This window comes from Gobius niger, assembly GCF_951799975.1.
Source record: "Gobius niger genome assembly, chromosome: 16".
NCBI classification, from domain to species: domain Eukaryota; kingdom Metazoa; phylum Chordata; class Actinopteri; order Gobiiformes; family Gobiidae; genus Gobius; species Gobius niger.
Genome location: NC_136867.1, coordinates 22,817,454 through 22,829,937, shown reverse-complemented (window position 1 = coordinate 22,829,937; position 12,484 = coordinate 22,817,454). Strand labels below are relative to the sequence as shown.

Here is a 12,484-nt window from a genome sequence, read left to right as displayed (position 1 = left end):
CATTATACAGTATAAGGACAATATGACTCCACCTCTAAGTGCTCTTTGACTTCAGACTCTTTCTTTATACACTGTACTTTGAAGTGGAAAAGTCTTTGTAGCGCTGCCTGTTTTCGAAGCCGTGAACTTTCCCTTCCCAACATGGCCGCCGAAGACTCGCTAAACCTCCCGCTGAGACCGTGAGATGTTTGAATAGCCTTTAACTTTATCGCTTTATAGCTCTCCTGCCTCCGCGCACCGGCCCGAAAACATAATAAAGAATATGAGAGAGAATGAACAAGACACTAAAGTCCCATTTTTTCCAGCACGCTACAGGAAAACCACTTCAGGACTTCATTTATTCAAGGCCAACGTGATGGAATCTGGTTTGTGCACTGCAAAACATCAGTCTGTTAGAGTTTAAAACAGTGGTTCTCACCTGGGATGCTGTCAGGACCCACCATAATCCTCGGGTTCCAAGGACTTATACTATATTTTCACACAAATTTATGTTGAATAAAAATGAAATAAACCTAATGAAGCTGAAATTATGACCAAAACAACAGTATTTTTTACAGATTCAGATGTTTCTACACTTTTATAGAAGTTAAATATTCAAAGAAATGCAGGCTATCTACTGAAAATCATCCCGCGACCCACTTTTGGGTACAGAGCCACCAGTTGTTTGGGGTTGTTTGCTATGAAGGAAAACTCATGGACACTGAGGGCTCACAAAAACATCTTACAGTAGCATTTATTAAAAACATATCAATATTTCTATGACAAACTACACTCGGATGAAGATTCTGAATTCTACTCTGAATACAATTCACTTTTATTGATTGTATAATTTTATTTTCAACTCTATTCAGGGTTTATACAGCTGGCAGCCAGTCAAATTAAACACTTCATGTCACGTCATTGTTATGTCTACTAAATTCTTAATAATGTGACAAACATATGAAAAGTGCATTATCCATTCCCAGATAATGATATTCTTAGTTGTTCTCCAACTTATTCCTAACCCGTTTGTAGAAACCAAATTCTTCTTTACAAGCACTCTTCACAACTTTCAGGGTCCCTTTCATAGAAATTCTAGAAAACTAGCCTGCAAGCTGTCACATGGTTTACTCCCAAAGGCTCTCCAGTTCCCATGTCCAACCATTAAAATAACTCATATTCAAACACGGTAGGTTCAGAGTTCAGGGGAGTTTAGCTTCCTGATGGCCCTGTGTACGAAGCTGTTCCTCAGTCGACTGGAACTGACCCAGACCACAGTCTCTTCCCTAAAGGCATAACCTTGAAGAGACTATGTGATTGGTGTGAATGGTCCCTGGCGATATATATTCAAGTAAGTAAGTAAAAAAAAAAAAAAAAAATTAATTTGCAGTGGGCCAATTAAAAGTGGGCTGTGGGCCGTAGTTGGCCCACAGGCCGTAGTTTGGACACCCCTGCCCTACATGTTCCAGCCATGTCCTCATGTGTAGAATGAGCTACAACTGCCTTTAAAATCCTGCACTGTCACTCAAAAATGTATTACTTTGGGTCCGAAGTGCCATCATGCACGAGCTTAATATAGAAGCTGCAGTTACGGGTAAGACCTGCGGTGGCAGTAGTGAGTATAAAAATGCCCAACTTGCATCTACGAAAAAAAATAAAAAATAAAAAAAAAGTTCATGAAGCTTTTTATAAATAGATGCACAATATTATTGCCACAAATATTTGAGTTTACGATATACTTAAAGGGAGACAACACTTATTTCATTGTACTAGTAAAAAAGTAGAAAGTAGAAAGTAGTAGAAGTAGAATATTAGATCAGGTATACTGCCCTTAAGATTTGCAAACATTCCATCAAACTTTTTTTTTTTTTTTACAATTGAAGCCAAAACTGCTGCTGAATGTGTTTTAAACCATAATTTAAGTACATTTAGCATTTATGCCAGTCATTTTGGCATAATAAATGAATCATAGTAATAAAATGACTTTTAATGTTGTTTAATGCTTAATGGAAACCCTGTCTCTTCCTCCTGCTTCTCCCCAGACGTGGACAGCTGCGAGAAGTGGCTGAGCTGCAAGAACGACTTCCTCCAGAAATACCTCCACCAAGTCCTCACCGAACTACCCAGCTGCCCCTGCTCCTACCCCTCCGAGGCCGTCTACAGCGCCGTCAACATCCAGGACCCCCGGCTCCGCAAGACGTACCGCTGGAGGGACGCGAGCGGGCCCAAGGAGAGGCTGGACATCTACAAACCGTCGGCGAGGTTCTGCATCCGCTCCATGCTCTCCTACGACAGCACGACGCTGGCGGCTCAACACTGCTGCTACGACGAGCAGATGCGGCTCATAACCCGGGGCAAAGGAGCCGGGGCGCCCAACCTCATCAGCACCGAGTTCTCGCCCGAGCTGCACTACAAAGTGGACGTCCTGCCGTGGATCCTGTGCAAAGGCGACTGGAGCAGGTTCCACTCGGTCCGGCCGCCCAATAACGGACGGGAGTGCTCGCAAAACCCCAACGAAGAAGTGTTTCAGGCCGAACTGCAGGAAGCAAAAGAATATTGAAATATGAAAGGACACACACTGGTTATGATGCACAAAGTAATCTAGATATAAGTGAAAATTATATTTAAATACGTACATTTGTCCCTGATTTGAGTCACGATTTCAAGAAATTCCTCAGTAAGGCAAGTTTCTCTTTAAAGGGACTATACAGAGTTTAAAAATGTTAAAATTAAGTATTTTCTTCCCCCTACATGTTCCAACCATGTCCTAAAGTGTAGAATGAGCCCAGACCTGTTCACCACAACTGCCTCACTGCTTATTATAAAAGCTGCAGTTACACATATGACCTGAGGTGGCAGTAGTGAGTATAAAATGGCTAACTTGAATCTAGCCCCTCTAAGTGAATTAAGAGGTTTTTTTTTTTTTTTTTATCTAAATTGAGTGCAATAAGATCTTTTTTCTCAATTTAAGACATTTATTTTCATGCAGTAGTCAATGATGATATTTTTAACTAGTTTTCTCCCATAACCACTTACTTTTAATGTCAGATAAAAATTAAACTTACCATTTTCAATGCTTATTTTTATTCCTTTAGCGAGCCGGAGAAATCCAGGAATTAACTACAGCATCATAAGGCCTTTCATTCACAAATATGTATATATTCTTTATACATGAGTACTGTGAAAGGCGACCAAGATGATGCTGTAATCCAATTATTGTAATTTCCTTTATGGGAAACAGCCACGGCTAAAGACAGGAGAGATATATAGGCAACATCTCCTACAAACTCTCTCCAGGCTGTTTTTTTAAGATTTTTTCAATATAAAATTCCTGCCAGACTTATCGAGGTTTGAAAAAAAGATTTTTTTCACTTCACAGTTCATTCAAAAACTAAGCACGATCCAAAATAACTAATGCACCAAACCAAACCTAGTTATAGCCATTATTGAGATTCCATCGCTGAAAACACAGGCAATTTTTATGCATAAAATGTGTTATTTTTTAAGATATAACATGACAGAAAATCTTGCATGACATTTTTTCTCTCTCATATTTGCCTCAGTGACCTACAGCAAAGGCTTCCAATTGAAATCTCTATAGTAAATTTTTTCCCTATTCACCTGCAGCGCCCTGCATTAATTTAAGTGCAATAAACTTGCCCCACTTCTTGAAATTAGTGACTCAACTTTTCATATTTCAAGAAGATTTCACCTCTTTCTAGATTACTTTATGTTGTGTACTAATGTTAAACCGGACTTGGGCACAGAACAGTGGTTAGACTTATATCTTCACGTCAAGAAGGTCCCAGGTTAGATTCCCAAACCATGTCCCAGACCTCGAGTTGAGAGGGGTTTCCTCTGGGTGAAAACGTCGACCTAAAACCTCCTGGGCATGAACTGGAAAAGGGTCCCCGGGCTCTGCACAGGTTGACAATGAAGGATTGGGTCAAATGCATGGGACACACTTAGCATCACCCTTCCTCACTCTGTCTTTTTTTATACTTGGTTATACGGCAAGTCCAAGATTAACAAGTAATAAGAGACATATAGAGACATATAGAGACAGACCTCACGTATATAAAGTGTTTTACTGTTATGTTGCTTAAGGCCAGTGCACAGAAAACAGTTCATCTTCTCTGGACTTGGACAAAATGAGACGGAGATGTTTCTTTTTTTTTATACTTGGCCGGACTGCATTGGAGCCGTTGGACATTGTGTACAGTTTGTTGAAGTGCCACAAAGTATTGTCTTATTATATTGTTTTTATGTTGCTGCTACTCTTTTGGGACGTTGTTTATGAATGTTTTGAATGTGTGTGTGAGTTTGTGTGTGAATGGATGCACTGTAAACAAGGAACATTTAGATCAGTTATAATGGGTGGAATTCAGTGTAATTGTCATATGACTGGTTCCTTTTATGTAATAGACTGCCACGTTGAACAGATTTAAATACTGATGCTACAAAGCTGTGGTTCTAGTAAGATATTTGACCTTCTAAGTATTAGCTCCTAATGTTTGTGTCCTTCCAAGTACCGCCACTCTTAAAATCAGGACTAAACCGGGTCTAAAAAGGTAAAATCAATCTCAAATGGAGGAGATTCTGCATAAACAGGGTGTGAACCATGTCTAAACCAGAAACACCTGACTTAAAATGGATATTTCATGCAAAATCGACTTTTTCAAGCTTTAAATCATGTTATAACATCATCAAAAACAAGTAGTATTTCACTACATTCTCACAGATTTGACTAATCCTCAGGCAAAGCTGTTAAATGTGGCTGTTTCTTCTTCTATGACGTCATTGCTTTGCTGAAAGCTGTTCGTGCAGCTGCCAGCAGGAGGAGCTCCAGTCAAACGCCTGTTTTTCATTATTGCTATTTAAGTCTTGCAGAGACACAATTTAAAATTATAAAACGGAAAATAATATTTCAAGTTTATTTTGAAGCCCTATAAGCAGGATATGTCCACTTTAAATGCATTACTGTAGCACCAATGAGTTCCAAAGGTTCTATCTTTCCTAGGGCGCCAAATTATTGAGTTATAAAGTTTACAAGAGTACGAGAGTTTTCTTTTTCAAGTACAGTATGCCCTAGAGCAGTGGTTCTCAACTGGTGGGTCGTATTGTGAAACTTTTTCAGTGGGTCGAGAGCCTTTCCCAGAAAACATTCCCCTTTAGCATTTGCAGTGTGTACAGAAAAAGTAAAGCATCACCTGCACTACAAAAACTAAATATTTGGCTTTTCACTCATTTTTTTCACTTTTTTCCTGATTGGACCATGTCAGTTTGCTTCTATGGGCGATATGGCCGACAAATAAAATCTCAATTTTTTTACTCAGTTTGGACGATTACGATTTTAATCGATTTTATTTGAAATAAACTTTGAAAAGTCTCCTGATCTTTGAAGAAAACTGCTCAGAGTCCAGCTCATTAATATTCCATAATGTAGCTACAATTAGACCCATTAAGAAAACATAACCCTTTATTTAAACGTTGTTATTTCTGTTTTAGATATTCCTTGTCTGCTCTCAAAAGTAAAACCTCTTAATAAGCCATGGAGTTTTAGTGTTTTAGTTTTGTCGTCTTCATGCCTCTGCTGTGAATGACAACTGTCTCCATGGAGACTCAAGGGAAAGGGGCGGTGTTAAATGATCCGCTCAGAGCAGAGTGAGAGAAAGGCACAGGAGCAGACTGGAGGAAAGTGGGAAAGAAAACTCCACCGTGTCCTCTTAAAACACAACACACAGACTCGATTTTACAATTTAGCCATTTTCCAAATCGTCTGTTTTTGAATTTATCGCCCAGCCTTAGATCTGTAGTTATCTTCCAATGGGACAATTTCATCTCTTTTGGTTTACTATTTAACATTATATTTTTCAAGTGTAAGTTGTATTTGGGTCACGCCTCGTCATCCCAGGGTGATTGTGGGTCCCGACACCAGACCAGAACCACTGTGCTCCAGAATAAGCAAAAGTGACACTATGAAGACATCGAAAATCCTACATTGACCTGCTTTTGTGCACCGTTTCTGTCCCAAATACTATAAAGTGGTATAGCAGCTATATTATTCTCAAAACAGCTGTATTTATATTGGACACTCCTGCTCTACAAGATACTTATGATTGTCAGATACGAAATACAAAATGCTGAAATGAGTGAAAACCATTTCGATCAGGTCAATGAGTCATGTTTGTAGAGTCATGTTCCTTTTTGACAGTGTACTTCTAACGCGAGTGTGTGAGCCGTGAATGGAGGATAACCTTATTTATTGGCCCCTTGTCACATTTTAATCAAAGCTACTGTCCCATATAAGGATTTCCTGTCCCGTGGCGAGAAGAGGGAATAAAGTCAAATGGAGTATTGGATCATAAATCGCCTTCTTGGATTGTTTTCACCCAATTTCTGACAGAATTATTACAAATGGATTCAGTTCACCTCCGCTATGTAAGGCTTTTCCACACAACATGTAATCCCCGAGCAGGAAAACACGCGGGAGCTTTAATGGACCGTGGACTGCCTCCGGTAAAACGGTCCCACCTGAGCCGAGGTTCTTGTTTTTAATACATCATTATATTGAGTTACGAGCGCTTAAGGTGAACGTTTGGGGAAGTGTATTTAAGAGAAGACGCTGCAGGAAAAACGCATTTATTTCACCACACTTTATTTTGTTTTTGTCTAAATACATAAGCTTTAACCAGGAATCTGAATAACTCTAATCTACACAACAGTCTTGGTGAGCGCTTATTTCCCACAGTCTGAAATAAAACACTGCTTGACCAAAGGGAAAAAGTCTCCACCTGGATTTAACGGTTTTGATCTGGGGTCGCTGCAGTTGGTCAGGTCTAGGTTCAGCAACACTATGGAGGTCATTTATAAAGCGTTTGCACACATGCAAAATGAGAATGTGCAAAAGTCATTTGTGTGTTCTTTCACTGATGTAGCATTTTCTTATTGATGTATGAGATTTGTGGCACTATTACTGTGATAAACATGATCTCAGATGTTGAATGAGGTGCAGCACGGCCACTATTTAGCGCCGCTCTTTATAAATGAGCCCCTGAGTGCGCGAAGAATGCGATCAGCGGACGACCTGGACATCCTGAATGACCAGGTTGTTCCATCAATGGATTTCTTCTTCTCTGGTGGCATATTCCAAGATGATGCCAGGATTCATCAAGCTCACATTGTGAAAGAGTGATCTGCTAGAAAATAGTCCCTCAAAATGCATTCATTCATGTGATGCAAGGTCAGTTATATTCCAAAAAATATTCTATCGACACAGACATTTATATAATTAGTCTGTGTTATAAGTGATTTGCCTCAGGTGCACTGTGGAGCGGCTCAGACTGTTTTTAATGCAGGCTAGCTGATACCATAGAAATGTGCTAGCCTTGCGTTAGCCTAGCGCCATGAAACTCTACAAGAATTACAAAAAAAATATAACACTCTGGATAACTAAGAAATGAGGCCCTATGTCAAAAATCCTGAAATATCCCTTTAATACAAGATCTTGGTGAAAAATTGAACACAATTTGATTATTTTGGATAAATTGCTAAAAAAGTGCAGTTTAGAGTTTATGCAGATTTTGAGGACGTCTGGACTTTCTTGAAATTAGAGGCCAGTGGGCGTAAAATAAGAGAAATGAACTTGTATACATATATAAAATAAGGCACACACTTGAAATTAGACCAAAAAGTCAACAGCTAGAAAAAATATAATTTTTCTTTGGTAATAAGATAGTCCATATCTACTCAAAATCAGCAGAAATCCCAATGTTTCAAGCATATTTAACCTCTTACCCTCCACTGTAATCCAAGTGCATTTTCTCCTGTTCAGCTTTACCCAAATCTAAAAGCTTATTGTTGCCATTGTAACACCTCCTTTGAAAGCAAAGACCCACAAAACGGATCGTACCTTTTTTGTTGCATTGTACCAATTTTTTCTCACATTTCGGCAGCTCTTTTTTGCCCCTTTTCTTGTCGTGGTTTCATAGTTTTGTGTGCGTGTTTTTCTTCCTTTTCTCCTGTGGTATTGTTGTTGTTTTTTGTTGTTTTTTCATCACTTTTCAGCCGTGTTTTTGTCAGGTTTTTTTGTGTTGTTGTTGCTTTTCCGGCTCTTCTTTGTTGCTTGTTTTCTTCTCGTTTTTGTCACTATTCTTTTCAAGAGGCTTTTAGATTTGGGTGACGCCAAACTGGAGAAAATGTGCATGGTTCAGGTGGGGGTTAAAAGATTAAGTCATTTTAAGAGAATATGCCATCTTTTCCAGTGTGCTTTAATCAAAGCTAGAGCAAGTCCAACCAGATATACTGGACACACGCCAAAGTCATAAAAGCCAGAATGAAGCTTAACAAAGGACCTTTCATTTCTACAATTGTATAAATTATCTCATGTAACTATTTCTCTGGGCTTATACCTTCATAAAAAGAAGCAGAACATGTTTATCCAATCCTGACACATGGAGCTGAGTCCATGTTTCCAAAAAGCAATTCTCAACAATTTCCCCCATAAAGAGCACTCTGTAAGATTTAACCTTAGAAACCAAAATGTTTATGAAAGTTTTCAGTGCAGCCTCCAAGTAATTTTGACGATCCTGACGTGAAGAAAACACACCGCGCCACAATGCGTCCAGTTCAGAGCAATAACTTTTGAATGACGGGGCGAACTACCATCTCGAGAAAAAGCGAGACGCCCCGGCCAAAACTCTGTCAGGCCTGTCACAACTTTCCGCACGTTTTCATTATGCAACATGCTTACTCACACAACATGCGGCTTCACAGCAGGTAAAAAAAATGCGCTGTGAAAAATATTTAGTGGCTGCAAGAAGCATTACCGAGTTAGAGAAATACTTCATACATATTTGGATGAAAGCTTGGGACTGCCGACGGCGCACAAGCACTGCTCCCTGTTGTATGAAAACAAAAGACTTGTATCCCCAAACACTTCCTCTTTACGGTAACCCATAGCAACGCTGTTTGTCTGACCTCGGCGTTGCTCCCTGACGGCGTTAGCGCTCGTCTCTGTCGCTGATCTAATCGGTGTTGACACTTTCTCGCCTGTTCCTCCCGTCCTCGCTGCGTTCTTTCAGAAAGGTCTCGAGATTTCGCTTTGATGCCTCCGGATCCGCCCTGACAGACAAGGGCGTGAGGAGAAAGGTGTGAACGGAGGGCGGTGACGGACGAAAAGTACACTTGAAGCTGAGAAATAATAACAATATGCGTGAGTACTGTAAAATTAGAATAGAAATTATTTATTCGGATTATAGACACAAGGAGTCACAGAAAGAGCTTCACACAAGAGAAAGGGATTTTCAGTCACTCCATAACAGGTGGTGGTGAACTACATCAGTAGCCAGTCATAGTTTCCATTGGGACAGACTGAGCGGCTGCACATCTGCACCAACAGATCCTCAAAACACCCTCAATACAACCACCTCCTGGTTTTCCCCGGCGATCTTGCCTTCAGGTGCAAAACAGGCCCCATCCTGCTTGGATTCTGAGATCTGACGGGAGCGAGAATTCATTCACAAGTTGCTTTAGTAGTTTTCAAGCAAATGTGTACTGTATATCTGTTGATGATTTTTCCTTAACGGCAAGTTTAACTCCATTACTTCCTATATGTTCACTTCAAATAAGGAAATGACATTGATGCTGCGAGAAGAAATTGTGATCACTCTTGGGTTTAAAGGAACAGGCCACCGTTCTTCCATACTGAGATGTTCTTACCTGAGCTTCCAACTTCTCCCCCGTTTGGAGCTATAAGAATATGCTGGGAGAGGCCAAATGCCAGCAACATCTTTGGTCATTTTGTGTGACTGAGGGCACACACAAAGACCAGACAGGTACGCATCAACTCGTCTAAGCTCAGGTAAGAACATATCTCAGTATGTAAAAATGGTATATATACATATATTAAGTGGGGGTGAAGGGGAGTAGTAGGAAGAGTTTGGGTTGGTCATCACCACTCAGGACACTAAAGCCTAAAGTTATGCCAACAAAACACCCCTAAACCAGGGTGGGCAAACTGAGGCCCTTCTATTTGGCTCGCAAAAGATTATAAAACCCAATATGCATTGCCTAAAACAGGGGAAAGACATCAATGTTGTCACTGACATGGAAAAGATAATGAATAACTGCAGCTGTTTTGTTAATATTTGAAATGTGTTAAGGCAATTACAGTCTATTTGAGAATTGTACTTGCTTGAAACCACCCAATTCTAGACCTGGTCTGGCCTTCTTGGCAAGTTCAAAACTCAATGTGGCCCCTGCATCAAAAAAGTCTTCCTACAGCTCGGCTAAATCCTAACATCGGCAAAATCACCTTTTCAACAGCAGTATGAAAATCTGTATGACCTGCGTGGTAATAGTGAGGGATTTCTTTTCTCTCGTTCACCAATCAGATGCCAACAGTCTGTTTACGTCACTTTAGTCTCAGTTCAGCGATTTGGCCACGGCCAGAGTTCGGCCCCAAAACTTGTGCCTGGTCAGACCGGTTTGGCCCTGGCCTCGGCAGTGGAGACGCTCGCCTTACCGGGTTGACCAGGCTCTGGGCTGGGTAGGGAAACACCCCATAATCTCACCCTGTAGTGAGTGTGGAGGGAGGCACTTAACACCCAAAGAGAAACAGGAAAAGTCTCCATAAACAGGAGTCTTTCAAAGTGTCCACGTCCTTCTGTCCTGTGTCCCTAAAACTGCATCAGCCAAAACCCAAAAACTGAATAAATTATTGATTCGACAGAAACATACAGTAATAAATACGTACGGCCTGACTTCAGACTGCACCTCTTTGCGCTGCCAACTCAATAAAGCCTCTGCTCAAATGGAAAACAATTCAAAGCAACAATCACTCAGTTCTGGGAAACAGGAGCGGGTCTAATTGAACGTTATGGACGCTTCAAAACAATTCCACTGCGGTTTAATTTTATGGCCATTTTATATTTTTGTTTTTATCCCTGAAAAATATGTTGGTGGGTGACTTATAAAAAATGAGGTTGGCCGATCTAAAGCAGAGGTTACAATAATAATACGGTCGAACTGTGGCTTAAGAATAATCTTTTTAGTGCCTCATAATTGTGAAAATGTGAAATAATGTCGATGGAAAGACACTCTCTACACGTTCCACTGCAGCAGCACAACTATCAACCTAATCAGCCTCTCCATCGCCTCCTCTTCTTCAACCACAAGTGTCTAAGCCCCAATTAGTGCGTAATATTCCCCCCAACACATAAATCATTCTCATTCTCAGCGTCAAAGTTTATCTGTTCAATAAATCCCCCTCTCGTTTAAGTGTCTCCTGTGAGAAGCTTTAGCCACAGAAATGCTTTGATCTTCCTCCTCAAAGCCCTGTTACAAAAACACTGGCATCATTTGCAGGTCATCGTGGGGTTTCGTAATCTGACGGAGTAAAGGGATAAAGATAATTCCACATGAAGTACAGTTTGGGGTTCAGGGCTGGATCACAAACAACCAAACTGAGCTCTCTCCTGTGGACGATAAACAGATGTGGTCAGTGTGGAATTTAAAGTGCATATGACGGGTTTTAATCAGAGGTGGAGACAGACGTTTTTCACATGGGTGTCATAGGGTTGGGGGGCATGAATTAACATATCATCGTTCTTGCCGTATAATAGAGGGTTATACCATGGTCTGGGTGAATACTCGATTCTGATTGGCTGAAAGGTGTCTGTTAAAAAGTGATAATGTACACCTAATGTACACCTAGCTCGGCAACAGTGAAATAACAGTTAAATCACTATAAATCACCTCTATATTATTTCTGATAATGGACACCTCGTCGTGCATTATCACTTACATAACACATTGCGTCTATTATAAGCATTTGTTGTTGTCGATTTAATGCAACAAACAAGTCTTGAACCAGTAATAATGTCAACCACATGTTTTGGGCTCGGTCCACTGTTTGGGAACCACAGCTCTATCTAGACCAGTGGTTCCCAAAGTTGGATGGGGGTCCCCAGATGATTTCAGGATGAAATTAAAAGAAAAATGCAACTGCTTTTAATATATTTTTGAGTGCAAAACAGCATATCATTTGTTAAATCCATTCATATCATCAAAATAAGCTGTTTAAATCATATTAACTTTAATTTAAAGTGTTGTAAGGGGTAATAACTTTATACAATGGGGGTCCCGAGTTCTTTACATGCCAATTTTTGGGGCCCCGCCAAAAAAGGTTTGGGACCCCTGACCTAGACCACAGAAAGTCTGCAAATTCCTCAGATAGTGATCCCAGTCCCTGCTTCAGAAACACTCCTGACCCCACAGGCTACGGGGAACAGTGTCTGAACTGTTCATATTGCTGAAATTGAATGAAATAATAAGTAATGTCCTACATACAGAACAGCAGCAAATTGCACCTAAACCGACCTGTATTCATGAGGTTGACCAAATCGGGCTACACACAATAAGCAAGTCGACCAGCCCACATACTGTCCATTTACTGTTGAAGAGCCAGTTTTTCACAGTCTATGGGACTGACACACCTGTTCAA

General features: G+C 40.4%; 1 protein-coding gene across 1 annotated transcript in view; it reads left to right on the top strand.

Moving 5' to 3' along the window:
• The window catches only part of ism2a (isthmin 2a), a 43,041-nt gene extending 40,450 nt beyond the window's left edge, over window positions 1–2,591 (top strand). The window contains exon 6 of the mRNA XM_079573527.1: window positions 2,022–2,591. Coding sequence (XP_079429653.1) covers window positions 2,022–2,539 — 518 coding nt within the window. The 3' untranslated portion in view covers window positions 2,540–2,591. The remainder of the gene's footprint in view (window positions 1–2,021) is intronic.
• The last annotated feature ends 9,893 nt before the right edge of the window (window positions 2,592–12,484 follow it).